Raw genomic sequence first — 26,740 nt, forward strand, 5'->3', positions numbered from 1 at the left:
TTTTAAATATTTACACTAGTTGTCCCTTTACTTAGAGTGGAATCTATCTTCTTAGCAGATACCTGAACCCACTCTGATGAAAAAAGCTTTATTACCAACTTGCTTGCCACCACCTTTTTCATTAAAGGAACTAGAATCTGAGTAACATGTAGGCACTTTTGACCTTCCATACCTTATGAACCTATTTAGTAAAGCAATACCCACAATTTTGTATGCCCAAATCCATAAAGAAAACTTCCCGTCTCTTAGAAATCCACTCATATACAATGTATCTCTCTCATCATCTTTCTAAGCTACTAAAATAGGAGAACTATTCACATCCAATTCAACTAGGATCCTAGCACAATTCAATCTGGCCTATAATTAATGCATTAGTATGTACAAAGAGGGGTTTCACAAATACCATCGGCCATGTTCGTACTAATTTATTACCACTTCCTTTTGGTTTTTTTATTTTTCTTTATCTTTTATGCTGCTTTTTTAAAAATTTGACTTTTTTTAGAAAATAAGAATATTTCATTCATTAAAAAATAAAAAGTAAATTTAGATCAATAACAGAAATAAAGAACACTAGAATGAAAAATTATAAAAAGAAAAATCTCACTTGAATATTTAAAACTTGTGGTGTGAATAAAGTTTTCTGTATTTGTTTATATGCTCCATTCCAGTGACTATTTTAAATCACAAATCGACTTTTTAATTTTTAAATCAATTCGACTGCAAGAACATCAAATAAATAAATTTTTATTATCAATTTTATAGCTCTATGAAATTCCATAAATATGTCGTAAATAAAGATTCTGTAAAGGGTATAATCAAAATCTCCACAAATGATTTAAATTTACATTAAAAAAATCAAAAATTCTATAAAAAGAGATATAGCGAAATCTTAATAATAATAAAAAATAAACAAATGATTTTTTATTTATTTATTGATCATATAAAATAATATAAATAAAAAATAAAAAACACCAAAGTTGATTTAAAAGATAATCATCAATAGCTCAAGGAAAGGGTTTTGTATGAAAAATAATAAAAGGAAAAGAGAGCATAAAACAGAAAGGCAGTTGAGGTTTTCATAAGAGAATATTATAAATTTGACTTTAAAAAATAATAGAGTAAAGTAAGCCTTTTTTTAAAATTAAAAAAAAAAAGATTTTAAAAAGTAGAAATAAAAAAATAAAAAAAAATGAAAAATCTATTAAAAGCAAGGTGCCCACATTCATGACAAACTAACCCTAACTAAGTGAGGCGGGCAAGTGGAATCAGATTCTTGTTAATTCTGTCAAATCATAATGAAAATCAAAATTTATTATTAGGGTTTATTTTTTAATCAAAAGTGGGTGGACCACTCTTCATTTCCCTAATTTAACCCTCACTAACCCTAAGCCAATGGCATTTGGGAACTCAAATTTGATTGGGAATCTCAGCCTCAATCTCTTGCTAAGGAGCATTAAAAGTTTTCAATTATTATTTCTTTTTTTTTTATGTTTGTTATTCATTTATTATATATCATCCACAAAAAGTTTCAGAAGTGGATTAAGATTTGTATTGCTTTTTATATTTAATTAGAGTAATTATTATTTATGTTGTACATAGTATAAATAAAGAATTAAACAACCTGTAAATTGGCAGGATGAATTTTATTTTTAGAATTAAATAAAATTGAATACTGTATTTGATTAAAATTTATAAAATTTATTTGTAAATCTAAAATTTATATATTTTGAATAAAGTAAAAATTAATTTAAAATTTTACTTAATCAAATCTATATAAAATTGATTATAATTAAACTAAATTTTAACAAAATAAATAAAATTTTCAAATGAATTTTACATTTTCATACCATCAAAAAAATTTCATTTAACTTTATCATTTTTATTTTATTTTCTATCTCATGTCTTTTTTTCAAATAAAAATAAATATTTTAATAAATTTCAACCAAGTATAGCATTAAAGCTTCTAATTTTCAAATGGTTAAAGCAGTAATAAAAGGCTAAACAATGTCATGGCTACTTGTTATCTCTCTAAGTAACACAGGCAGGAAACCAGCTTGGAGCTATGAACATACCTTTTCTTTTTCCAAAGGCAAAGATATTGTCAATTACTACACAGAATTTAAATCCTCTGAACTATTAATGAAAACATAAATATCTTTTTGTACAAAATTACTTTTCTTAATCTAATGCAATTGCTTACTACAAAAGCCTATACAGATTGTTCTTTTTAAATATCATGAAGTCAGCTTCAAGACTACTCAGCAGATCAATCACAGAATCCTCTCTAGACCCTTTGAAGTGCTTCAGAATATCAGACAGTGAAACCTGCACCACCTCCACATCAGCAAATGCAACACAAAACGGAAATGAAATAAGAGACTAACATATTCACAGCTAAAGAAGCAGTACTCTTATCTGTTAATGCACTCACCCCTTCATCATAGTTCTTAAGCAAGTCTAATATGGATGTTTCTGTTGCCTCCAATGCAGTAGAACTTCCATCTGTTATTATGGTTTTTTGGCGTTTTTCTGGGGAGCAAAGATCTTCATCATGTATAGGATCAGGCTTTAGTTCTTTTCTCTCTGTGACAGTAGTGAGAGAGGCTATTTCTACACTATTAGCAGGAACCTTGTTCTGAACTGGATCATCCTTTGACGGACTCAGGTGGCTAGGTTGCATCCCTTCCAGAGACATCCCACTGGTTTGCATTGCCAGAAAAGTCTTGATGTGTGCATAACTTACCTGAAATTATCAACACGACATGATTCAGTTTAACTTTGAAGTGATCCAGAACTCACCGATCACTGTCGACAGTGGATGCAATGACAAATTTGATTGACATTGTCAACCATTTATCCCTTGCCCAAGAAGGAAAAATAAAAAGATTGAAGCGAAATTGAGAAAGAATTAATTCGTCAAACTTACATCTTCTGGTAATTCATTTTTTATGGGCTTTAACTTCTCACGAGAACCAACTTTTATTATGGCCCCTTGAATATCTGAGAAAATTTCCCCTGTTAGTCCAATCTCACTACAGAATCTTATCCAATCAAACTCAAGTCCTTCTTGGGCAGCATCCAGAAGATATTCACAAACAGTTTCTACTTTTATAGGAGCTTGTCTACTAGGGAGATTCTGCAAATAAAAATTTGTAAGGATTACAGCATGACTGAAATGCAGATACAATTTTTTTCTATAAACATTTTGAAGACATACTGCTATTTTATGAATTGATAGACCATCCTCATGCCACATTTTCCAAGCTTCAAACTTAGCTGGTGACAATGTTTTCTGGAGGTTGGGTGTCGGACACACTTTCCTGGTATTAACAGTGATTTGTAGACTTGCTTCTCCATCCAAAGAAAGGTTTAGCTCTTGCGTCAGATGCCTAATTGATTGAAGAATACGATCTCCATGCTTTGCAACGAGATGCTGCAACAATGTTAAAATTTCATATTTAGACTTAATAAATACAAGGTTTATTCTCAGAGAAAGACCAAACTTTCTTTATGCTTCTTTCTTTTAAACTATTGAGTTTTAGTTCTCTCAAAATCTTACTTGAAAAGGGAGAAACAAAAAAGTGCACCAGGCCATTATAAATGCAGTGCAATCTATTCAGATGTTTTACGAAGGCATTTCTCAGCAATGGCCAATTTTCTACTTGGAAGAACCAGTAGTCAATATATACTACACGCAAGCACATAAAATTAGATGCACGTACAACTGATATGACCAACTAGTGGCATCCTGCTACAACAGTGGCCCTTGAAACAACTCATTTATCCTTCTAAATAGGCTACATATATTCGAATACCAAATATTCTAAAAGACAACTTCCACTTTTCTTCCAATGATTTACAACCAGGTGATCATCTAATCTACAATAAGGCATGAGATTATTCAAAGCTGAATTGATATTCACAAATGAAGGTACATTCAAGACAAAAGTAGATAGTGGAAAACTTATATTTTCTCCTTCTACAGATAGCAGGGAAAAATCTGCAAATAGTGAGATCAATTGTCCAAATATGAGGAGTACAAAAAAAAAGTAATCAAATTTATGCATCTAGATATCTTCTGGTAAATGAATTAGTGATAAAAGAATTTTATCGAGGCTAGAGAACAGAGAGATGAAAAGTAACTGGGTAATAATTATTGTCACAACGTTTACTTACCTGGTTGACACCCTCGATGTTTGCTAACCTAGCTTTGGTAGATGGTCGCGTCAATGCAATTCGTTTAATTGTTTGATCACCACAAATAGCATACCTGCAAAAATAAATCAACGTCAACTATGCAGCTGGTAGGAAATTGTAGCCTTGATAACAAATAGAACCTACGGAGCAGTTCCAATGCTTCTTGCAAGCTTGATTCTCTCCTCCAAAAGCTTTTGATAGAGCTGTACCTCTGCCTGAAGTAAGAAAAGATTAATAATTGCACAAATTAAACCTAAATATAACTAATCAGAACATGATGACGGGAAATATAAAAGGATGTGAAACAAAATATAACCTAATTTAATGCATAAATTTCAGGCTGAATTATTGAAGTTGTAGTGCATGAAAGCTGCTAAATAGTTCTACTGCAAGCAGTTGCAGGAGGTCAAACAATAAACAAATAAAGCAAGGTAAAAGAGTGCCCCCAGTTACCCACTTCAAGTGATCCTTCTAATATGCAAAGGTCTAAACCTAGGGCACCTTGTACAGTCCAGATATAAGATACATAAAGTAGAGCAGGCTGACGAGGTTGTCATTGTTCAAAACAACAAAACACTTGGAGTTAGCTCACATGTGGAACTGTAATAAGAAGTTGAAGAAAACAAAACCTTCAGAACTTCCCCACTTGAATTAATAGCTCTAGACTTAACAACTTGCTACTAGTATAGTTATGTTACGACCTGAGTAATTGTAATTATATTTCCTCCTTTTCTTTTGTCATTGAGCAATTGGTGATCTGCTCAAATATGATGTGCTCAAATGTGACTGTAATTTGAATTGGATGAAAACTTGTGTGCTCTAATGTGACTGAATTTGGACAAACTAAAAGGGAGATGAGTAGAGAAAGACAGTGACAACAAGTATAGAGAGAGAGAGAGATTGTGGGTTAGTGATTTGCTAGGGCGTTATGGTCCTTCAAATATAATTAGTAAGTTCCTTCCTTAATTGTTGAAAGATCTCGTAAATAATTGTGATTATGTATCATATTTGTTATATCTCTATATTTAGAGGTTTATGAGCTGTATTAGTAATCTTAGGAATCAATATTTATTTTCTTCTATATTAGGGTAGTTAGTTGAATAGTATATTTCTCCTTAATTAGGGAAATTAGCTGCCTTTTTCGTTCCTAGTTAAGCTCTTTAAATAGCTTTACATTAATATAGAAAATTCATTCAGCCTTCTTATATTTTTGTTCACTGTTTTCATGGTATCAGAGCCAAAAATCCTAGGTTTGGATCTTTTTTCTTTTTATCTCGAAAATGTCGAAAATCACGTTTGGGACAAGCCAACCTCTTCAGTCATCTCAATCCGAACCTTAGAGAAATACATCTGAAAACCATCCCATTCAGATTACTACAATCCGACTAAATGGTGATAATTTCTTCGATGGTCACAATCTGTTCGCATGTATCTCCGAGGAAGAGGAAAGATTGGCTATATCACAAGTGATACTAGGCAGCCTAACGTGAATGACAAAACTTATACCATTTGGGATGCTGAAAACTCAATGGTAATGACAGGTTGGTCAATTCCATGACTGAAGAGATAAGTGCAAACTACCTATGTTACTCTACAGCCAACTCGGGATGGAGTTTGCAAGATCCAAGGAGGGAATTTTTGTCATCCAACGCAAGTATGTGCTTGATTTACTCAAAGAAACAGGAATGACAAGTTGTAAGGCAGCAGATACGCCAATCGAACCTAATGTAAAATTGAAAACAGCAGCAGCTAATGAGGTAATGGACAAAGAATGTTATCAAAGATTGGTAGGGCGACTAATTTATTTGGCTCACACTCGACCTGACATACTTTTGCAGTAAGTGTTGTGAGTCAATTCATGCATTCACCTAGACCTACTCATTTTGAAGCCGTATTCAGAATTTTGAGATACCTCAAAAAACCTCCTGGAAAAGGACTTTTGTTCAAAAAGGAAAACATCTTCTGATAGAGGCCTACACAGATGCAGATTGGGCAGGAGATGTAAATGATAGAAGATCCACCTCAGATTATTGCACCTTTGTAAGCGGAAATCTGGTTACTTGGAAAAGTAAAAAACAAAGTGTGGTGGCAAGGAGTAGTGCTAAAGCAGAATTCCGCTCTGTGGAACATGGATTCTGTGAAGTGTTATGGATAAAAAGACTCCTAGAAAAAGTGAAGATTCCTATACCAGCACCTATTAAAGTTTACTGTGACAACAAAGCTGCAATCTCTATAACTCATAATCCAGTTCTACATGACAGAACCAAACATGTAGAAGTTGACAAACATTTCATCAAGGAGAAGATAGATAGTGGTGTGATATGTATGTCCTACATACCCACTGCTAGCCAAACAACAAATATACTAACAAAAGGTCTTCCAAAGGTGCAACATGAGAATCTAGTTAGCAAGCTTGCCATGAGTGACATCTTCATGCCAGCTTGAGGGGGAGTGTTGAAAGATCTTGTAAATAATTGTGATTATGTATCATATTTGTTATACTCTATATTTAGAGGTTTATGAGCTGTATTAGTAATCTTAGGAATCAATATTTATTTTCTTCTATATTAGGGTAGTTAGTTGAATAGTATATTTCTCCTTAATTAGGGAGATTAGCTGTCTTTTTTGTTCCTAGTTAAGCTCTTTAAATAGTTGTACATCAATATAGAAAATTCATTCAGCCTTCTTATATTTTTGTTCACTGTTTTCACTAATAAATTAGCAGTGGATAAACACAAATATCCAAGACCAGATGAAAATAAGGAAAATAGAAAGACTACCAACCTCTAAAAAACTTTCAGATTGTAAAGTCGCCAAACTATTAAAATTTTCAACTCCACCTGTTGTGCATTGATATTCCTCATCATCAACCATTTGATCAGTCAATGGCAAAACTAAAGGTGGTTGATAATCAGGCCTAGCAGAGCTTAGATATTTCTCTCCTTTGGTATGGACACTGATGCACAACAGAAAATTATTTATATAAGTTCCATTATGCAGATAAATAGAATATGATTTTCCCTAACTGATCACTTATGACACATCAGAAATTGGAACCTAGTCTTGGATCCTCATTTAGTAGCTTAAACTTTTAAATAGCATGGTTCTTGGTATGGTATCAGAACTTCTTTGGCATACTGCTACTTTCAGATCATGAGCTATTTTTGCAAAACATTTCAGCATAAGTGGTGACTTTGCATAGACAACACTATCAGGCCCAGTGAACTTTAGCCTTGGGCTGATATAGAACTTAAAACCTATTTTGTCCCTACCCAATAGCTCAAGCTTTTACATCAGTGGTTCTTCAAAAAACAACATATGTGAGCAAGAAAATAAAATAAAAGGAAATACGTAAATCTTCTATTACAGAACCTACCTTACAAATTTATATACATCTTTAATCGTCTCCATCAGATAACCTGCACTAAGCACAAGATCTAGGAATCATGGTTAAGCTTAATTTTATAATTTGAAAAGATAAATATACAGCATGGCCAATATCAATGTTTAAACAAACATTACCAAGATAAAATTAATTTCTAGGGAAGAAAAGAGCAAACCAATATATTACCATAATGATCAACTAAAACAACCACAGGATGATAACAAGAAAAGGATATAACATTAATCTCAATCTCTTACATTGCTTATGTTGTTCTTTGTTTTAATTAGGTATCTTGCATCAATCTATCATCTATAACCACAGTATCCAATACACCGATATATCAACTATGACAAGAATCTCCAATTGCGTTCTAAAAATGGAATAGATCGGATAAGAGGATTTACTAATTGTTAATTTGCATCCTCTTATGTCATGAACTGTTATCACAGACTATTTGATAATCTGTAGCCCACCTTACTTTTATATTGCATTTGCTAAGTATGGCATCTCAAGTTCTGACTGTCAGTCTAGCAATCACCTCTACATCGTTCAGAAATCTTAAATTGATATTTAGAGCTGCAGTTTAAATACTCATTGCAACCTAACTAATAAAAGAAGGTTCAACTATGATTAGCTTAAATTGTTGAGGAAAAAGAGATTTAAGATACGCCTAACAAAACGTGATACCTTGATATAATACTACAGGCAGGTATGCAATATATAAAACTATATGGTTGACATGCAACCAATAACTCATAACACAAGCAAACACAGATGACAAGCATTCAATTCTGAAAGACCAACAGAATTTTCAAGTCTATCACTTCAAAGTACCATGACAGATCAATTGGTTAGCCAGTGCTTTCCACCAATTTGATGAATAACCCTTCCCAAGTCCATGAAGTGGAAGCTTGTCAAAATGCATATCAAGAATCCGTTTTGCCTGTTAGCAGTGGAAGACCACATCAGTAACCATACATGTGAGAGAAAAGCAGAAAACCAAAAATGAATGAACACTCGAAACACAATTTGATAACTTCACAAAATTTGAAGTTCTAAGCATTTTTTAGAAAGTCAACAACTTTCTCCATCACTGATTATATGAGTTGTTCCCATGTCACCGAGATAGCAACTTCAATCTTCTCTATTGCTGCCCACTATCACAGAAAAGCACAGTAAACAGATTCTATATAGTCACAGTAAGATGCTTGTTTCTACAATTTTCCCCTAACCATGTGGCATTTAAGTGAAAGTGGAGAATGAAAAATCATCGTGAATCATATAATGTGCAATTTTAAGTAATTTGAAAATAAAAAGGAAAAGTAATGAAAAAACAAAAATTGCATGCACTTAGCATCCAACTGCCTTACTCCAATAATGGATAATCACCATTCACCAAAAAGTACCAACTATTTTCTACAGATAATAACTTACTCGAGACCCACGAAGAACGTCTATTGGCAAATTGAGGCCCCAGTTACCCCTACATGATTTGATGCAAGCTAACAAGAGGAATGCTTCCTTAGACAGGTCGCGCTCCCTTTTTGAAACAGTGCAGTTATCACAATTTCCTGAAAATAGAATGGGAATCAACCAAACAACAAACGACAGTCAAATTATAAAGTAGAAAATTGCAACAAAAAGTATAAAATAACTAACAAATTTAATCAAAATTATGGATTTAAATAAAAGCCAAACCACATTTGTCGGCTAAAAATCTTTCCCCAAAGTACTCGAGCAAGAACTTTCTTCGGCAAGTTGTCATTGTGCAATACTTCTTTGCAGCCATCAATGACTCCATAATAGCTTTCCTCTGATTTTCCTGGTGAAAGAGTGTGAAATTACTCCACAAGAAAATGAAAGGAAGAAACAAAAAAAAAATGAAAAATAAAAAGAGGTATAGCATAGAAATTTCAAATGCTTGGATGGCAGACAAATTAATATCAATCATCGGCGCCATTTCAATAAGCCAAAAAAGAGAGAAAAAAGATCAAAAAGTTTTAAAAGAAGCAAGTTTACATACTCCACAATAAAAGTCGCCTTTTGCGAAATCGCTCCCTGTATAATAGAGCCAGCAGACAGAAGGTATACCGTCTCTTCCACATCGTCCACTTTCCTGATAATAGGACTCTAGACTCTTTGGGCAACCATAATGTATCACTTGCCTTATGTTAGGTTTATCAATGCCCATGCCAAAAGCAATAGTGGCAACCATGACATGCAGTTCATCTCTTATAAATGATCTGAACAACATTAAAAAGAAGGGTCAGCTAAGATACTAAATACTACTTGAAAAGCTAACAATGGAAAGGATAAGGCAGAGAAAGTGTAACACTCAATTCTCTACAATAAACTAATCATATGAAGAACAACTACAGAAGTGAGTTTTAGAGGGGAATACTTGTGGGACTCCTCACGAGCTTTGTTGCCCATCTGGCCATGGTATATTCCAGCCCTAATTCCTGCCTGCTGAAGCAACTGGAACACCTGACAAGAAATTTTATTACAACAAAAGGTTGTACCAGAGTTAGTCAAACATTCACTACGAAGCGAGTGAAGAAGAAAACATGCAAAAGAGACCAAGAGTATGAATGGGAAGTGAAGTCATCAGACAGATAAATCACACTTTATGCGATACAGAGGCCATATTTTACATTGACACAGAGGCATCTATACATAAAGTATGATCAAAATCTTCTTTAACTTGCATGTGCTCGGAAAATAAAGACGGCCATAGCTTAAAGTTCCAAGATAATACCCACTTCTTGTTCCTCTTTCTAATCAACAAGAAAATTTAGAACTTTAAATTCTATTGTAGTTGTTAATTATATGCAAAACCTTCATCTCCTCTCACATTTAGAAATGCCTATATTCTAATTTGCAGTTTCTCCAAAATCGAATCAGATCCATATTCCTTCTTAAAAGAGCTGCCTCATGAAAGATTAGGCTCAGTTAGGCAAGGTAGTCTATGGAGTTTGCTGAAAATTCTTTTGGCACAAATCATGAGAGAATAGTAACATTTTTACGAATCTCACTCTCGCATTCTTATTGTTGCCAAAAAACCTTTGCTTATAGTGCATGTCATAAAGAAAAGAATCTGTAACTTCTAATAAGCTAAATACAATTGCTCGCAGTTCTCTAATACATTCCTATATAAGATGTTCTATATGAACATCAGCCTAAAGTTCCAGGCTTTTTTGACCTTTACAGCAAAAATGTTAATCAAATTCTACTTCGGACCAAATTCTTCAAAAGATGTATAGAACTTCAGTATTCTATGAAAGTTTTATATCCATCTGAAATCTACAATTCTAAAGAAGTACCTGATTCCATGTACAGCTACCCTATCAAAAATTGTCTAATCCCGTCCTCTCCAAATGATCCAAAGAACCACATCTACGAGCAATACTGAAAAATTTCTTTCCAGCTGTGATGTGTCACGTGCCAATCATTTGATAACTTCAAAATGGAGGATTAAACCCTATTAATTGAACCCAAACCAACCAGGGTTATAAAATGTCATTCTATTTGCAACAAATAAGAGAATGTAGCTAGTATCCTCCCTAATTTTTCACATAATGGACTTATTGGCTAGACGAAATCACTCTTCTTCAAACTGTTCATAGTCGATTCAGAACAACAAAAACACATTAACGAAAAAAGAAAACCTTCAATGTTTGAGGGGGCTATCTCCTCATCCATTGAGACTTATAAATAACTGTTCAATATCTATCCCCATGTTTCTAAGGCTAATATAATCTCTTAGCCCCATGTTCATGTCAGCATGATAGAGAAGTTGAATCAAAGATTAATGACAGCCCCTCCCTCTTACAAATTCCTAACCTCATTCCAATGAAAGGTCTCATTGGGAAGGGAAGGCCCTCAACAATACAATCTTATTTGAAGCCAAGATTCACAGGGAAGAGATTCATTAAAATATTAAAAATAGTGTCACTCTACAGAGTATTGAGGGACACTGGCCTTTTAAATAAAGTGGTTGCAAACTTCCAGATATGTTTCTAGCAAACAAGCATACTTCACTACACGGAAAACAGTTTTATTTAATAAAAAGCAAAAAAGAAAGAGAAAAAAATAAGAAAAAATACCTGTTCAACATCTTTTACTGTCGTACAATAAATAATCGTTGAGTCACCATTTCCTACAAATTTCGAAATCTCTTGAACAAGCTCATCCATAAATTGCGAACCACGGTTAAAATGCTTGACTCCGTAGAAGAGATTTTTGCGATCAAATGAGCCAACGGAAATGTAAGGATCATTCATTTTGAGGGAATTGATGATGTCGAATCTAACCCTGAATTTGTGTATAAAAATTGAAAACACTGAAGCCATTATTGATCAATATATCTCATAACAATTTTTCATTGTTCCAAAGTCAGAAAACAGCATCATTAAATGAGGGAAAAGTTATTTGCATTGCATGGAAGTTGTACCCATGCCATGGGACTTGCCATTTTACCAGTATAGGGTGCGTGCCTCATGACATTGATATAATCATACATAGTGGAGAAAAGACAGTCAAAATAGAGATGAAGTGATGTTATAGAAAAAAGAAAAGAAATAATACTTATACTGTGTGGCATTTGAGACAAAGATGACATAATAGACAATTACTTGCATAGAATTCTGCTTAAACATATAAGCAAAAGAAAAAGAGAGATATTGCTAGTCCCGAAGATGTGATATAAAAACATTTTACTAAATGTGCTAAATGAATAAGGTAAGTACTTTGCAGTAGCAGTTGCAGTTAAGCCCACAAATGGAACATCCAAAAGAATATTACGCAACTTGTACAACTGCTTGTATTCTACCCTGAAAAACCAAAAAAAAAAAATTACAAAAATATAAATATATAAAATAAAATTGGAGTTCTCTAAGACAATGAGCACTAATGGTAAAAAAACAGAAGGCAAAGAAATTAAATGCTATGGTTGGACAAAAGCAAGATATAGATAGCACTATGAACCTAAGTCCCATTGAACTAAAAGGTAAATATAGATGGTTCACAACTAATGGAAACTTCAAAGAATTATACAGGAAAGAACATTCATCCAACCAAAGATTACTGAAATAAAGCTTGTCAGTCAATTAAGCTTAAAATTAACAATTCTTAAAAGAGAAAGCAATTTCAAAAGGAACTATATAGTACAGGAAGCAACATAAGACCCATCCACACAACTCTAACTGAGAAAATGAGAGTAAATAACCAATCCAGTGCCAAGAAATTGAGAACTTTTCTCATTCCAACCATAACCACAAATTTTCACTTCCCTTTGTAAGTTTCTTGAATTTCAACAGAGATAAATTTCATGTTTGTACTGGTGAAAACATCAATTAGAATTGTGATATCTGATTGAGCAGTAAGGATGTTAGCTTGATCTTAGCATTCATCCATCTAATACCACATAAAGTGGAAGACATGATCTCAAGTACAAAAGGTTATTATCTGCAGCATATTCAAACTCCTTTCCCTTAGTTTTTGCTCGCAGTCAAGCCCTTTACAAAATATGGAAATGGAAAGGGAAAAAAATAAGAAAATATAATGGGGAAGTAACAATACTAGTACTTTCCTCCAAGACTAGTGGTGGTTGGTTGACTAACTCAAAATCACATGTTCCACCTCAGAAAGGATAGATAGATTTGGAGACTGAAGTTACCTTGGAAGATGAGATACTTCGTATGGCTGGCCTTTTGAGAACCATACAGATAAATGACTTATGGTGTAAAAGAAAAATGTCATCCTAGCTCATAAAAGTCTAACTAGTGTAGGCATGCAAAGAGAGGAAAGTTGTGCATCTTTTACACGATTTCCCAAGTGCTAGAGTAGTTTTGTGCGGGTATCTATGTGGGAACAAAGCAAAGCTCTTTTATCTTCCATTTCAAGATGTGGTTGAACAGCAGTGCAATAACATGTTGAACAATCTAGGAAGACTCATATAAAGGAGGTTAATAAAGGTTGACCAATTAGTCAGTTACAGCCGGCCAATAAATATAGGCCCCAAGCAATGTAATCATTACTGTGAACAAGTGTTCCTAGACAGAGCACATTACTCTCTAAAGGTACACCAAATGATGTTACCTATAGATGATGGGTTGAAGATTAATGAAGGGAGCTTATTAGTAATCCAGGTAACCCAGGTTTTGAAGGCTTGGTGTACAATTATATAATTGAGTTTATTTTATTTCTCCAACTTCAAGGGATACCAGGTTTTGAAGGCTTGGTGTACAATTATGTAATTGAGCTTTAGATGGCTATTTTTTTTCTTCAACTTCAAGGGAGAACTACCAGCATACTGGCAAAGCTCAACGCCATTAAAGAGGTACAAGACTTGCAAGGAAACTAAGACATCAGAAAGTTATTCCTGAATACAATTCTTAGGAGGCTCGATAATAGTGCAATTGTAGCAGGTCTGAGATGCATATAAACCTCACTAGAGATAGTTTAACAGTTGCATGCAGGCAGCTCAAACTAGAGCATGTGCTGCACGAGGAGAACTCGCATGCACAATACATTCCCCCTATGGATTAGGCAATCTTCCAAAAAGATATTATAGGATCAACATATTTTGGGCAGCTGATTTTACATTCATTTAGCTACTACATCTCATATTAGGAGATAGTTTTGTTTTTCTTTATCCATTGTTCAGTTTTCTCTAAACACATAGACGCATCCAAACATAATGATCCAGCACAAGTTTTGAAGGTTAGAGACCTCCACAATGATTAATGAAAATAGGACTATAACAACAATTGTAAGGAAATATAAAAGGATAAAGCATTTAATGACCTGAAATCATGGCCCCATTCTGATATGCAATGTGCTTCATCTACAGCGAGCAAACAGACTCCCACCTTTAGCAAACTTGACCAGAAGCTACAAAAATTGACACGAGAAAAAAACAGAATCTAATCTGAATCTTAAGATGAATAGAAAAGGGGGGAAACAACTGTTTTGCAATCTATGTCCATTGGAAACAAGTGGAAGAAAATGAATTTGTGATTATTTTCCACATATAAGAAGCACACTATAATAATAAAGGTCTTGAAGTAGTTTTCATGCTTTCAGGAAAGGACATTAAATAAGTTATCATAAGAAATGCAAGGAAAGCACTTAAGAAAATGATGTGCGCGACACTTTACTTCGTTAAAGCTATATTTTGCACCAACAAATGGATGTTTATGCAGAGAAAATGGAAGGATAAAAGAAAAACTCACCACCCCATAATACCAAAAATAAGTATATTTTATTAATTTATGTGACGCTAATAAATGTGTGAAGCACAAAAATTGCATGCTTGATGTTTGCTTCAATACATATTTCAACAGGCCATTACACCATTGAAAAGCTATAAATATAATAATACCTGACAGGAAGGGAGCATGCCTTTTCAGGAGTAACAAATAGTAAATTAAAATGACCATTTTGAGCTGAATTATGGACAGAGTGATCAGTCTGGCCAGTACCAAGATATTCAGCTCTAATCCCTCTTTGTTTCAAAGCCATCACCTAGAAATAATTTCACTAACATTAGTTCCAACCAAAAGAATTGTATGAACAAAATGAATTCTAGCAAACTAAACACACACAAACACGTACACACACAGTATACATATACAGTACCTGGTCCTGCATTAAGGATATAAGAGGGCTAATGACTACTGCAGTCTTTCCAGCAACCAAAGGAGGAACCTGGTAGCTGTTAAAAAACGAGAAATGATAATAAATAAATAAATATAAACATTAAAGAAACAAAAGCAAAATAATTTTTGAAAAGGGACAAAGTGGGGGTTTTCTTTACCACAAAGATTTTCCACTGCCAGTAGCCATGACTACTAAACAATCCTTTCTCTCTAAAATTTTCTCAATCACCTCCTTCTGGTATGGCCTGAACCCAGAAAACCCAAAGTATTTCTGTAACCAAAAAAAAAAAAAAAAAAAACTTTATTAGTATCATTAGGGAATTATAAATGAATTAAATATTTTATAAATAATCATAAAGGTATAATTTTTATTCAGACCTTGAGTGCTGACTCCATATCTTCTTCTTCACTGAGAGACTCTGCTCTTTGGGCATGAGAATCGGAAAACCCCCAGACCAAAACTGCCTTTTCTCTCGTTTCTCTTCATTTTCCCGCTCTTTTCTTCGCGTTGGATCAAAGCCTATGGATCCTTTTGCGTAAAGCCCAAATATAGACGATTATTGAACTACAGTGAATACAGTAAAACCTTTCAATAATACTGTGTAGAGGAATATATGGAGATAAGAATTTATTTAGTTACAAATAAGAATAAATTTTATATTTTTCTATATAGTAACATATGTATATATAATTTTAAAAAATTATATATTATACTATATTTTATCTTATTACAATATTGTTTTGTCTCATCAATCTTATTTGTATAATATAACAAGATACATATTTTATCTTCATTTTACCAAAATTATTAAATATTAAGTCTAGAAAGAAATTTTAATATTCAAATCTCCATTGAGTTATAGCTTCTTCATAGTTATAAATTTTATTTAGTTTTAATTGTATAAGATTTTATTGGATTGAGAAAATCTTATAAATACGGAAAATGGTGCACTTTTTATTATTCCAAAACTTATTTTGAAAAGTATCTGGAATTTTTAAAATAATAAGAAAAATACCTAAAATTTTGAAAGAAAACGTAAAACCTAAAAAGTAAAGGATAAATTAACAAAACTTCATTATATCAAATAAAAAATAAATAAATTGATAAAATTTTACTTCCATGGAGAATTAAATTTAGAAAAACCATAAGAAAATGTTACTTTCGAATTCTAAAATAAAACTATAAATCTCACAAAATTACTTTATTTTTTTCAAATTTTTATTTGTTTTAGTCGATTTCTAATCAACATTGATGAAATCGATATATTTACAAGAATTTCAAAGATAATTAATCAATCCGAGTTGATTTCAAAAAATCAAATATGAAAAGAAAAGGTAAAAGCAAATCCATAAATAATATTGATATGTTATATAATAAAAAATCAAAAGTAAACCAAAAATCAATATATTGGAAAGACATATCTAACATAACAAAAAAAAGTGTTGATTTGTTGCAAAAATAAATTTAAAAAAAAAAACATAACTAAAGGTAAACTATGACATAACAAAAAATAGACCAAAAAATAAATATATTAAAATAAATATATTGATTTGTTGTAAAAAAGCCAAAAGAACCAAACAAAAAACAACATATTGAAAAGTGAACCATAGTATGACAGAAAGTAAACAAAAAAAATGCTAATTTGTTGTAAAAATAAATTAAAAATATTAAATTATTGTAAAAATAAATCAAAAAATAACATACTTGAATGTAAATTATAGCATAACAAAAAATAAACCAAAATCTGTATATTTTGAAACAAAAAAATAAAAACCAAACAGAAAATGCATGTTGCATGTAATATGACATATAACACATCAAATTATTACACCATCTAATGCAAATGATACAATAAAAAGACATTTGTCATGCATGCAAAAGTAAAAAATTCTTTATCTTTTTTTATTGTCTTCCACCATTGTCTATTTCTTTTGTTTCTCCTCATTCTTTTATTATTATTATTATTATTTTTTTGCTTTTCTTCTTCAATTTATATCTATCTCATTTTCTTCTTCAAAAAATAAAGATTCATTCTTCATTTTAGCTTGAAAGATGACTCATTCCACCATTTTCTTTTTCACTTAAAGAAATGTCACACATAGCATGTATGTAAAGAAAAATATTCTTTCTTCTTTATAATCACTAACGACTCAAATTTTTCTTCTCTCTTCTTCAATACATTTCAAGATTATTCAATTCTATGTTTTACCTTCTTCAATTGACGTTTGATTTCTATTAAATATTTTTTTAGCTATTTAATTATAAAGATATTTGTTATAACTATTGTTAATTTTTTTTAAATTATATTCAAGAAATATTTACTACCAAAATGAGACTATTTGAATTTAATAACGATCATTTAAATGGATTTTATAGAGAAAAGAAATGTAATCTTTTTATTAATTTTCTTGAATAATTTTTTTAAAAAATTTAATAATTAATTATCAATTTTCTTGTTATTAAATTCACATTCACATTTTTATTTTTGGAGTTTTCTTTGAAAAAATTAGAACATATTAGAGCAGCAACCTATAAAAAGGAACTAAAATAAAAACATCATAAAAAAGAAGGCCGTATAAAAGAAGAAACAAAAAAAAGCGCTACCGTAAAAAAGAAAAAAGTTTGGAAAAAGCCATATCCTGTAAAAAAATTTCAAGAATATTATACTTCAAATTTTGAATTATTTTCTATTTATTCAAAAATTATAAATTTTTTAAAATAGTCATATCGAGGTCTTTATATTATACTATATTAACATTTTATGCCTGAATCGATATTTCATAAGTCGGAGAACTATTCCATAGACTTTATGCATGAATGAGAATGAAATTATTATATTTTATATGTTGTTTGATTAAATACGAAAGAAAATCAAATTTAGTTATCTTTGACATCAATAATAATACTTAATTATCATTAAAAAATAATTAATTTACTAATTAATATATGCAACATTATAAAAAAAATATTTATATGAATAATAAGTTATTATTTCACTTATTTAAATATTTCTAATTAATTTGACTTGATTTCGGCGAGAATGAACTTCTATTTTATATGAAAAAAAAAAAAAGGAGAATGGATGATTTTCCGTTGATGGGGGTAATCCCATTATGATTCCATTTATAATTTATTTGACTTGACTTCTGTGAGAATTAACTTTCATTTCTTAAGAAAAATGGATAATAAGTGATTTCCATTGATGGGTAATCTCATTCTGATTTTCAGAGTCATTTTTAATGAACCAAACACCAACAACAGAATCACTTATTCCCATTTCTATTACCATTCCATTTTGGGAATTTCTATTTCCATTCTATGTTTTTACAAACCAAACGACCCCTTAGTGAAAACAAGGGAAGGAATGGAGGAGGAGAAGGGGAAATAAAACATCTAACTATTTATTTAGGAAGAATTGAGAGAAATAGAAGGTAATCAAATGAAAATTTTTTGGCCTAGATCATAATTCAATTGACTACAAGATTTATACATGTGCTAGGCTTTAGTTATAAAAGTGTAATACATCATGCCACAAGTATATATTTAGATAGATAGTGTCTTACACATCATTTATAAACACATTTAATAAAAATAAATTACATTTATTAGTAAAAATCAATGTAACTTATTCTTATTGATGTGTTTATGAATCCCTTCAAAGGAAGAATTCCTCTCAATATAGTTTATTGTTGAGTGTTTATATGCTCAAGAGTCCTGAATAGTTATTCCATCTTACAAGAAATTACAGGCTTTTACTTTTATCTTTTCCCTTCTTTTCTTTTTCTATTGAAAGAAAGAGTGAGTCTAACAGAATTTTTTCAAGACTTTTTGGCCACTCTTATGAACAAATTTTTAGTTGCTTGCAACAAGGCCCTGTTGTCCATGGCTATGTTGACACCATCATCACAAATTCTACCCAAATAAATATGTATTTGTTCATCTTTATTTTTGACATAAACATTGGAGGAAAAAAAAGGGAAGGAGTTTTAAGTAATTCATTTTCTTCAAAAATGTTTGGAAGATAAATAAACATTTTTTTTTTCACATTAAAACTCAATTCTTGAATCTTGATGAATCTACAAAAGAAGTGATCTATATTCAGCTGCCTCTTTAGCCATCTCCTCTATACTTCTGTCCTTCCTTTCCTTGTCTAAATCCAGCTTCTGTTTTAAATCCTTCTCCTTTTCATCAATCTAAAAAACAGACACAAAATATTTCATTTTCCTTTTTTTCAATTCACTGCTGAAGCATATAAACTGATTTACAAGAAACGAAAGAGAAGTTTCAGACTTACAGCATCATAGATCTCATCATTGTTCTCAAAGTCGCCACTTTTCCTTGGGAGGATGTGGATATGAACATGAGGCACTGTCTGTCCTGCTTGGGGTCCATCCTAATACATTGACATGCCTCAAGCTATTATTTCCATAGATACAAAGTCTCCATTATTTTACCAAGCAGTTGCATGGTATCTCATGATAAAAGGTACAGCCTGTGTTTCAAACTGAACATGCGTTACCTGTGGTTGCAATCCTAAAAATCTATTGAAATCACTTGGCTAAGTGGAAATAACCATTCTTAGTTTTACTACCGGTTGCTACCTAATTTAGTGAGGAATACAAACCAGCTACTTTTCCACTTTATGGAGTAAGTAGCTATTTCAAAACCAGAATGTGCACTTGCAAACACAAAGAAATAGACAAAACACTTTAAAAATAATTCTTCTATAGAGGAACTCTATTAATACAACAATTAGAGAATGATGAAACGTGAATTTAGGCACTGCAATTGAGGTTTCTCCTTCTTCTGAGTCGTTGCATTTGATCTAAACCATGGTTTTTAACAGAGCTTTGTACTTTAATTGAGATTTGAATTTCATGAATTAAAAAAAATTGATTCATTTTTCATTGTAAGATCGGAGGCAGGTGTTGAAGAAAATTTACAAATTTTAATGATCAGAGTAGTATCATAATAAGTAGAGGACAAAAGCCAGGGAGCTTTCTACAGTCCTACCCTTGTGCTTGTAATTATGTTCCAAGGTGACAAAATAAACGAGTCATTTGCCAACAAAAAATTGGAGTGTTAAATAGATAGATTTCCTTTGAATTTATATTCAACATTGGATACAGAGATAAATAAATGGCTAAAAGAAGTTTTACATGCAATGCAAGTGTATGTCATTCTGAAGAAAAGAAATAAGCAGAAAAGATAGAGAAAATACAGGACAGAATAAATCGATTTTACTTGCATGCCAAATAAAAAAGAATACTATTACTCAAGTGGAACACTAGTACTGGTGACAGTCATAGCAAATTGAGAACAAAACAAAGATCAATTTGATGAATACTGAACCACACAAAATAAATAAATAAATAAATAACTTACTTGGACTGTTAAAGTGAGTGATGTTGCTTGGTGGTGGCTCTCAAGCCGACTGCCAACTTTCTGTGCCACAAGCCATAAATCACTTATCTCATCAGCAGTGAGATCAACAAATCGCTTCACTTCACGCCTTGGGCATACTAGCACATGTATAAAGTCAAGCCAACCAAATTGAATGCCATGGAACTAAACACTTAACTAGTACTAACTTTATATTTTCCAACAAATTGCATCAAATCAGGTACTGAAAGAACTAAAAATGCAAATTCAAAGTGAATGTTCTCAGATAAAAATTACAATAAATGAGATCATTGGTACTGCTATCTTGCCTGTGTCCTTAAAAAATGCTAAAATGAATGCGCAAATATCTATGTGTGCTTCAAATCTTCTGCCCAAATAACTGGTCAGTGGTGCAGAGTCCTATTTGCACACTAGATCATGTGCTTAAGAATTGTCAATAGCTGTACTTCCGTTCACACACACATGTAAGATTGTGGAACAATTTTTTACGTCAACTCGTTTTCTGAGTATCTGAGTACATTCCCATGGAGCAGGTCCAGTCGAACCCTGAGTGAAATACAACCACAAAGAAGCTAGATATGAACATGAAGATTAAAGTAATCTGCAGAAAGAGTGGAGTTGATCACTCTCTTTTCATGATACCAAATGATAATTTCTAAGCCCTGCATAAATATGGTGATGTAGTGCATTTTACATGCACCCTCTCTATGGTTTTCCAATTTTCCTATTAATCACGCATTTTGAACTTGTACAACAGGGGTACAATAGTTTCCATGTCTCCAATAAGTGCAACAATAATGACAGACTGATGCACTAATGCTTTATTTCTAAAGCAAAATTGAAGTCGGAATCTAGATTAACCCAATGTAATTTAGTGCGTGAACCAAAAAAGAAAGATGCATGTGTTTTATATTCCCAACATGTCAACATAATTTTTGACTGTGAAAGGATATGACCTGCAAAGGAAAAGAGAAATAAAATATATAGTTAGAAGAAACTGTGTAACCTTTAAAAAAATTATAGAAACACCAAATCTGCTTAAACCCCAATCATCCTTACCCACACAAGGGTAGCATAAAGAAGAGAAGAGCATAAGCAATAGCGTGACCTATCTGGTTGTTGATCAGCTCCATTTTCACTGATGTTATTTTTAGTTGATTGTGAATCTATAATTGTTTCCTCAGTCCCCCTCACCCAGTTAAAAATTATTATTTCTCTTTCCACTCAATAGCATTACCATCCTACTAAATATGACTTCTTTTACCCAAATGAGGCAGAACTTTTTCTTTCTCATTCTTTTTTGAATTCTTATCATTGACCTTAAAAGAAAAGGAAAGGAAACAAAGAGGGAAGGAGGGAGAGAGATTTCATGAAACTCTAAAAGTAAAATCCAGAGCAGAGATGTTGTATTGACAAAAGGAAAATGAAAGGTTATCAATAATTTACTCATGGGTAATGTAAAAGACAATAATTATTGTAAAAAAGTGGACTAGCATGTACTCTAGCAGTTTAATTACATTCAACTTTTTGAGAAATTGTAGGCCACAAATGAGAGTTTCATTTAACATATAAGCAACAAAATCAAATGATGAAACTGGAAAAAGAACAGTGTAAAACTACCAGATCCTACTAGGCCCAATTTAACCAATATTTTACCATTTAAACCACCTTAAATCCTGACCTGAAATGGTTTCCAGGAAGTAGCAGCAGTATCAAAAATTAACTTTTGTTTATTATATGTATGAGATTCTTAAGCGCTCCCTAGAATGTCTATAAATCTAGTCCAATATTTCTTTTGAACCAGTGGTAAGACAAGGAAAAGGAAAATTTAGCAACCATTCCCAACACTTATGTGATCATTGGTCTGTGATACTGTACAAAATCCTTCTTCTCTTCTGTTCCAGTTCTATTAAAGGGTTTATGTAATTTCTTATTTACATCAAAAGAAAAAAAAATGATTTCTTATTATCAAGGAGTTATTAGAATTTCACAATTAAGTTTAAGGAAAAAAGACACCTAGCTTCAAAGATTTCTAGTAAGATTTTGCTTTCTTTGGGGATTATATCAAGCAACCTTCACATTAGGGTGTAATGCCAATTACACCTCATGTTTAAGACCCAATATACTTTTAGGTATAAAGCTTAGAGTTTTATCTTGCAACTTTGCAAGTGATTCATAGAAGTCTGGGAGTTGATTTCACTCTATCCAGCCATAATATTCTCCTAAATCCTAATTTATTATTTCCCAATCAAACAGCACCGAAAATGACCATAAGTTCCCCAACAATCCGTACGAATAGTAACTGGGTTTGCATAACTGATGCTACAACCGTGTATCACCTAGTGAAAAGCTACCTAGAATTTGTACTTATAACAACTGGGTATGCTTAACTTTGCACGCCTAGGTGTTAATACTTCATCACGTAAAGGTTTGAACTTTCAAGCAAAAGGAAATGAGAATCTAAAAGGAAGTAAGTGAGCGAGTACCAGGAACAACAGGACGGAGGTTAACCAAGGCATAGGAAAGGTGCGTGGAGTAGAACACTTCCTCTGGGTCTATTTTGTAAGGACCGAACATATAGCTCTCTGTCGACATCTATATTATAAACAACAACAACAAACATCATTTACACATGTAATTGTATTGATCAAAACGGGATTGGTCAATTGAACAACTGTAAGAAGAAGAAGAAGAAGAAGAAGAAGGAGAAGAAAAAGAAGAGAGAGATGCTTTGCGATTACCTTGGTGTTGATGCTGGCGGCGGAGAAGGACCGGAAGCGTGCGGAGGAATAAGGAGAGAAGGAGCTGATTATGGTTCTGTAAGCTCGAGTCAGAGCGACAGAAGGGAATAAGTGCAACACTTTTCCCATTTTTTAAAAACGCTGCTTGATGCTCACCTAACTTTACTGCATTGGCCAATGAGCCCTTAGCCCAGTGACCAAAGGTGAGGCCACCCGTTACTAACAGTTAGTTGGATCACAGATCCGGGTACCACTTTTTCAGAGTTTATTTGGAAAATTTACAGTAATAAAGCAACCGTATATAGAATTTTATAAAATTACATTCAAAATTAAAAAATTTATTTTTATACAATCCATGAACAAAAGTCCAATTTGGTCCTTGATTTTATTGCTTAAGATCAATTTAACTATTTTTTAAATTTATAAACATTTTAGCTCAAATTTTTAAATATTTAACTTAAATTAACTCTATTTTTTTATAAAAATAAGAGAATAAGTTACACACTCTCTTATTAATTTTTATATTAAATTAAATTATTTTAATTAAAAAATATATTAATATTTAAATAAAACTGAATAAAAGATAAATATACTACTTTTTAATATTTTTACTGTTTTTTTAATGATAACGGTAAATGAGACAATTACGGTGGTGGTGGTGCCAAGAACAGTGGAGGTAAGAGCAGTTTCAGCTAGAATAATGGTAATAATAACTACTTATTTCTTAATTATATTAATTATACTAAAATTATAAAATAGTTCTCAAATATTATTATACATTTTTTAATTACTCTCGTTTTCTCATTTTTTTTCCAATATAGGATTAATTTGAGCCAAATATATAAAGTAATGGGCTAAGAAGTTCATAAATTTGAAAAATGACTAAATTGAGCCTAGGTAACAAGGTTAGTGGCTAAATTGAACTTTATTCCATAAAAAAGTCAGCTAAAAAAATAAATCCACAAAAAATTGCAGCAACTCATTCAAACAAAATCACCGCTCAAGAAATCAACTAGAATTTTCGATAACAATCTGATAAATGAGAGAACAAACACTTTCTTCAACATACATTTATGAAATTTGAATATAAAATAGATAACTCAATATCATCTATCTATTTTTTTTTTCTTGCTACTTTGTAAAAAATGCATTAAAATCCTTCGAAACAAATATAATATATAATTTTCTTAACTAGTTAAATATAAAATAAGATGATTAAATATATTAAACTTAAGTTCTCAAATCTAAAAATAAGTAAATAATCAAAATTTTTCTGTTGAAAACTTAGAAAATTGTATATAACGAGTACACAAAGGTTTATGAGTATATCTTTTTGAAATTTTACAAAATAGATTCAAACTTTATATATATATATATATATATATATATATATATATATATATATATATATATAAAAAGTATTTGTATTGACTATTATATTAATATAAACAATAAAAATAAAGAATAAATTAATAATAAATTATAAAATAATATTAAAATAAATATAAAACAAATTTTAAAAGTTATAATAAAGAGTATATAATGAGTATATAATAAGTATATATTATGAAAAAATAGTATACAGTAAAAAATATAACATGAGTATATAGAGACAGATAATAAGTATATATTATAAAATTATAAAAAATTAATATTTAAATAATTTCTGATTTATATATATGTTGTATAAATTTGCACATTGAGAATTACTAAGTAAATGCAGTTATAACAATATGTATATATATTTACAATAAGTATATAAAATATATATAAAATTAAATAGTAAAAATGTATATAATGAGTATATAACTAGTACATTTGAAATATATATTATATTGCGACTATTACTGATTATAAATTTTTTTATATTTTTTTCTCATATGCAGACATATAACAATATTATCTATTTTTCTTTACCACAACGGACATTAAGAAGAAAATATCAATTATATAAATTTAGATATAAATGACATTCTATTACCAAAGAACAACAACTTTATAAACTTCATGTAAATAATATCATAACAAATCAAAATCAAAATGTAATAAACTAAATTAAAAATTTGATATCGACTAAAACAAAATTATCCATCATTAGAAACTGTTCTTTGAATTTCAAATTAGGAGAAGATGATGATCGTGCCACATTCTTGTTTTGCCCTTCCTTTCCTACTACAACTGTATATTGTATTACAATAAATATTTTGTATTCCCTCTTATACATTGTACATATAAAACTCAATTATACATACAAAGCCTAATTTCATACAATTAATTTTTTATTGCCCCGCTATATTACTGTTCAAGTAGCGGGCGCGACAAGTATTACCCTCTAATTTATTTTAAAAGTTCTTAGATAATTTTTTTCTATTACAAGAATATAATAAAAAAAATTTGTAAGAGATTCTTTAATTCATATATTTTTTTTTTAAATAACTTAAAGGTCACATTCTTTTTTCTTAATTTAATGAGAGAAATTATAGTCATATTTCTAAAATGATTTAAGAGTTATGTTCTTTTAAGTGGCTTTTAAATATATTATATTATTTTTTTTCTTACTTTTTTTTTTAAAAGTTCTCTATTCTTACTCTTTTTTTTTTGTATTTTATTAATAGAAGACTAACTATATAATAAAATAGAGAATATTGTTGAAATACATAAATATTTCAAGACAAATTAAAATAGAGAATTTAATATTTATAATTTAATATAAAAATATATAAGAAGTATTGTTAGAAATGCTCTTACTGGAAAGTAAAAAAATACTTTTTACTTGTGTAAATAACGGCCTAAAAGTAGTATTCATGCCATACCATCATGCTTATTATCTATTGGTAGAAGCTAGAAGCTTTGCCAGAAGCAAGCAAGATGAGGTCGCTCTGCTCTTCATAGACAAGACTCGTTTCGTGTTCGCCTCTCTCTCTAAACCCAAGCTAAAAATCATCACCTTAGTGATAATAGAATAATTAATCATACTCTAGTGTGTGTAATAGCCTGAAATATCCCAAGGCTTAAGCTTAAAATCAACCTAAAAATTAAAGTTCAAATATTAACTTAAAATCAATTGAGCTTTGTCTTTTAAACTCGAACTCGATTCAATGGATACTCATAATAATTGAGTTTACCTTAGGGATATGTTGATGGTTTATATTTAAGCTCTCAAAAATCTAACAAACAAGCTTAAAAAATTTCATTGGGATCAAACATTTTTGAAATGTTGCTAAAAATAATAGTTCAAGGACCTATTAGAACATAAGAAAAAACTTAAGAGATCAATATGAAAAAATTAAAAAGTTCGTATACTTCAAAATAGGGTTTCTAAAGAAAAAAGATAAGTTTACAAAAATAGACT

General features: G+C 31.1%; 2 protein-coding genes across 3 annotated transcripts; both read right to left on the bottom strand.

Annotated features, from left to right (window-relative positions):
- Window positions 1-2,054: 2,054 nt before the first annotated feature.
- Window positions 2,055-15,791, bottom strand: LOC8286046 (probable ATP-dependent DNA helicase RecQ). Its single transcript, XM_048371363.1, has 20 exons — window positions 15,622-15,791; window positions 15,402-15,514; window positions 15,224-15,299; window positions 14,967-15,109; window positions 14,390-14,476; window positions 12,331-12,414; window positions 11,689-11,896; window positions 9,984-10,069; window positions 9,606-9,825; window positions 9,281-9,404; window positions 9,017-9,153; window positions 8,417-8,525; window positions 7,574-7,616; window positions 6,982-7,153; window positions 4,342-4,412; window positions 4,177-4,270; window positions 3,218-3,433; window positions 2,927-3,136; window positions 2,432-2,743; window positions 2,055-2,325 (listed from the first exon to the last, which is right to left on the bottom strand). The coding sequence occupies exons 1-20, from the start codon at window positions 15,637-15,639 to the stop codon at window positions 2,200-2,202; spliced, it is 2,649 nt and encodes an 882-aa protein (XP_048227320.1). The 5' UTR covers window positions 15,640-15,791; the 3' UTR covers window positions 2,055-2,199.
- A 3,425-nt stretch (window positions 15,792-19,216) lies between these two features.
- LOC8286045 (bifunctional bis(5'-adenosyl)-triphosphatase/adenylylsulfatase FHIT) lies at window positions 19,217-23,597 on the bottom strand. Of its 2 annotated transcripts, none has more exons than XM_048371392.1 (5): window positions 23,389-23,597; window positions 23,134-23,242; window positions 20,630-20,766; window positions 19,539-19,637; window positions 19,217-19,437 (listed from the first exon to the last, which is right to left on the bottom strand). In XM_048371392.1, the coding sequence occupies exons 1-5, from the start codon at window positions 23,515-23,517 to the stop codon at window positions 19,321-19,323; spliced, it is 591 nt and encodes a 196-aa protein (XP_048227349.1). In that variant the 5' UTR covers window positions 23,518-23,597; the 3' UTR covers window positions 19,217-19,320. The 2 variants fall into 2 exon arrangements, with proteins under 2 accessions (XP_048227349.1, XP_048227348.1); XM_048371391.1 differs by having other exon boundaries at window positions 20,630-20,776; window positions 23,132-23,242; window positions 23,389-23,595.
- Between the last annotated feature and the right edge of the window lie 3,143 nt (window positions 23,598-26,740).

Source organism: Ricinus communis, chromosome 2 (genome assembly GCF_019578655.1).
Source record: "Ricinus communis isolate WT05 ecotype wild-type chromosome 2, ASM1957865v1, whole genome shotgun sequence".
Taxonomy (NCBI): domain Eukaryota; kingdom Viridiplantae; phylum Streptophyta; class Magnoliopsida; order Malpighiales; family Euphorbiaceae; genus Ricinus; species Ricinus communis.

What these genes read in the sequence shown, in the direction of transcription:
- LOC8286045 (XM_048371391.1), bottom strand. Translation starts at nt 23,517, where the DNA reads ATGGGAAAAGTGTTGCACTTATTCCCTTCTGTCGCTCTGACTCGAGCT. An exon ending in CCGCCAGCATCAACACCAAG is followed by an intron (nt 23,243 to 23,388) that starts GTAATCGCAAAG and finishes TTTATAATATAG; the next exon opens with ATGTCGACAGAGAGCTATAT. An exon ending in CACTCACTTTAACAGTCCAA is followed by an intron (nt 19,638 to 20,629) that starts GTAAGTTATTTA and finishes TCAATGTATTAG; the next exon opens with GATGGACCCCAAGCAGGACA.
- LOC8286046 (XM_048371363.1), bottom strand. An exon ending in GGCAGTGGAAAATCTTTGTG is followed by an intron (nt 15,300 to 15,401) that starts GTAAAGAAAACC and finishes GTTTTTTAACAG; the next exon opens with CTACCAGGTTCCTCCTTTGG. An exon ending in AATCTGAAAGTTTTTTAGAG is followed by an intron (nt 4,413 to 6,981) that starts GTTGGTAGTCTT and finishes TTCTTACTTCAG; the next exon opens with GCAGAGGTACAGCTCTATCA.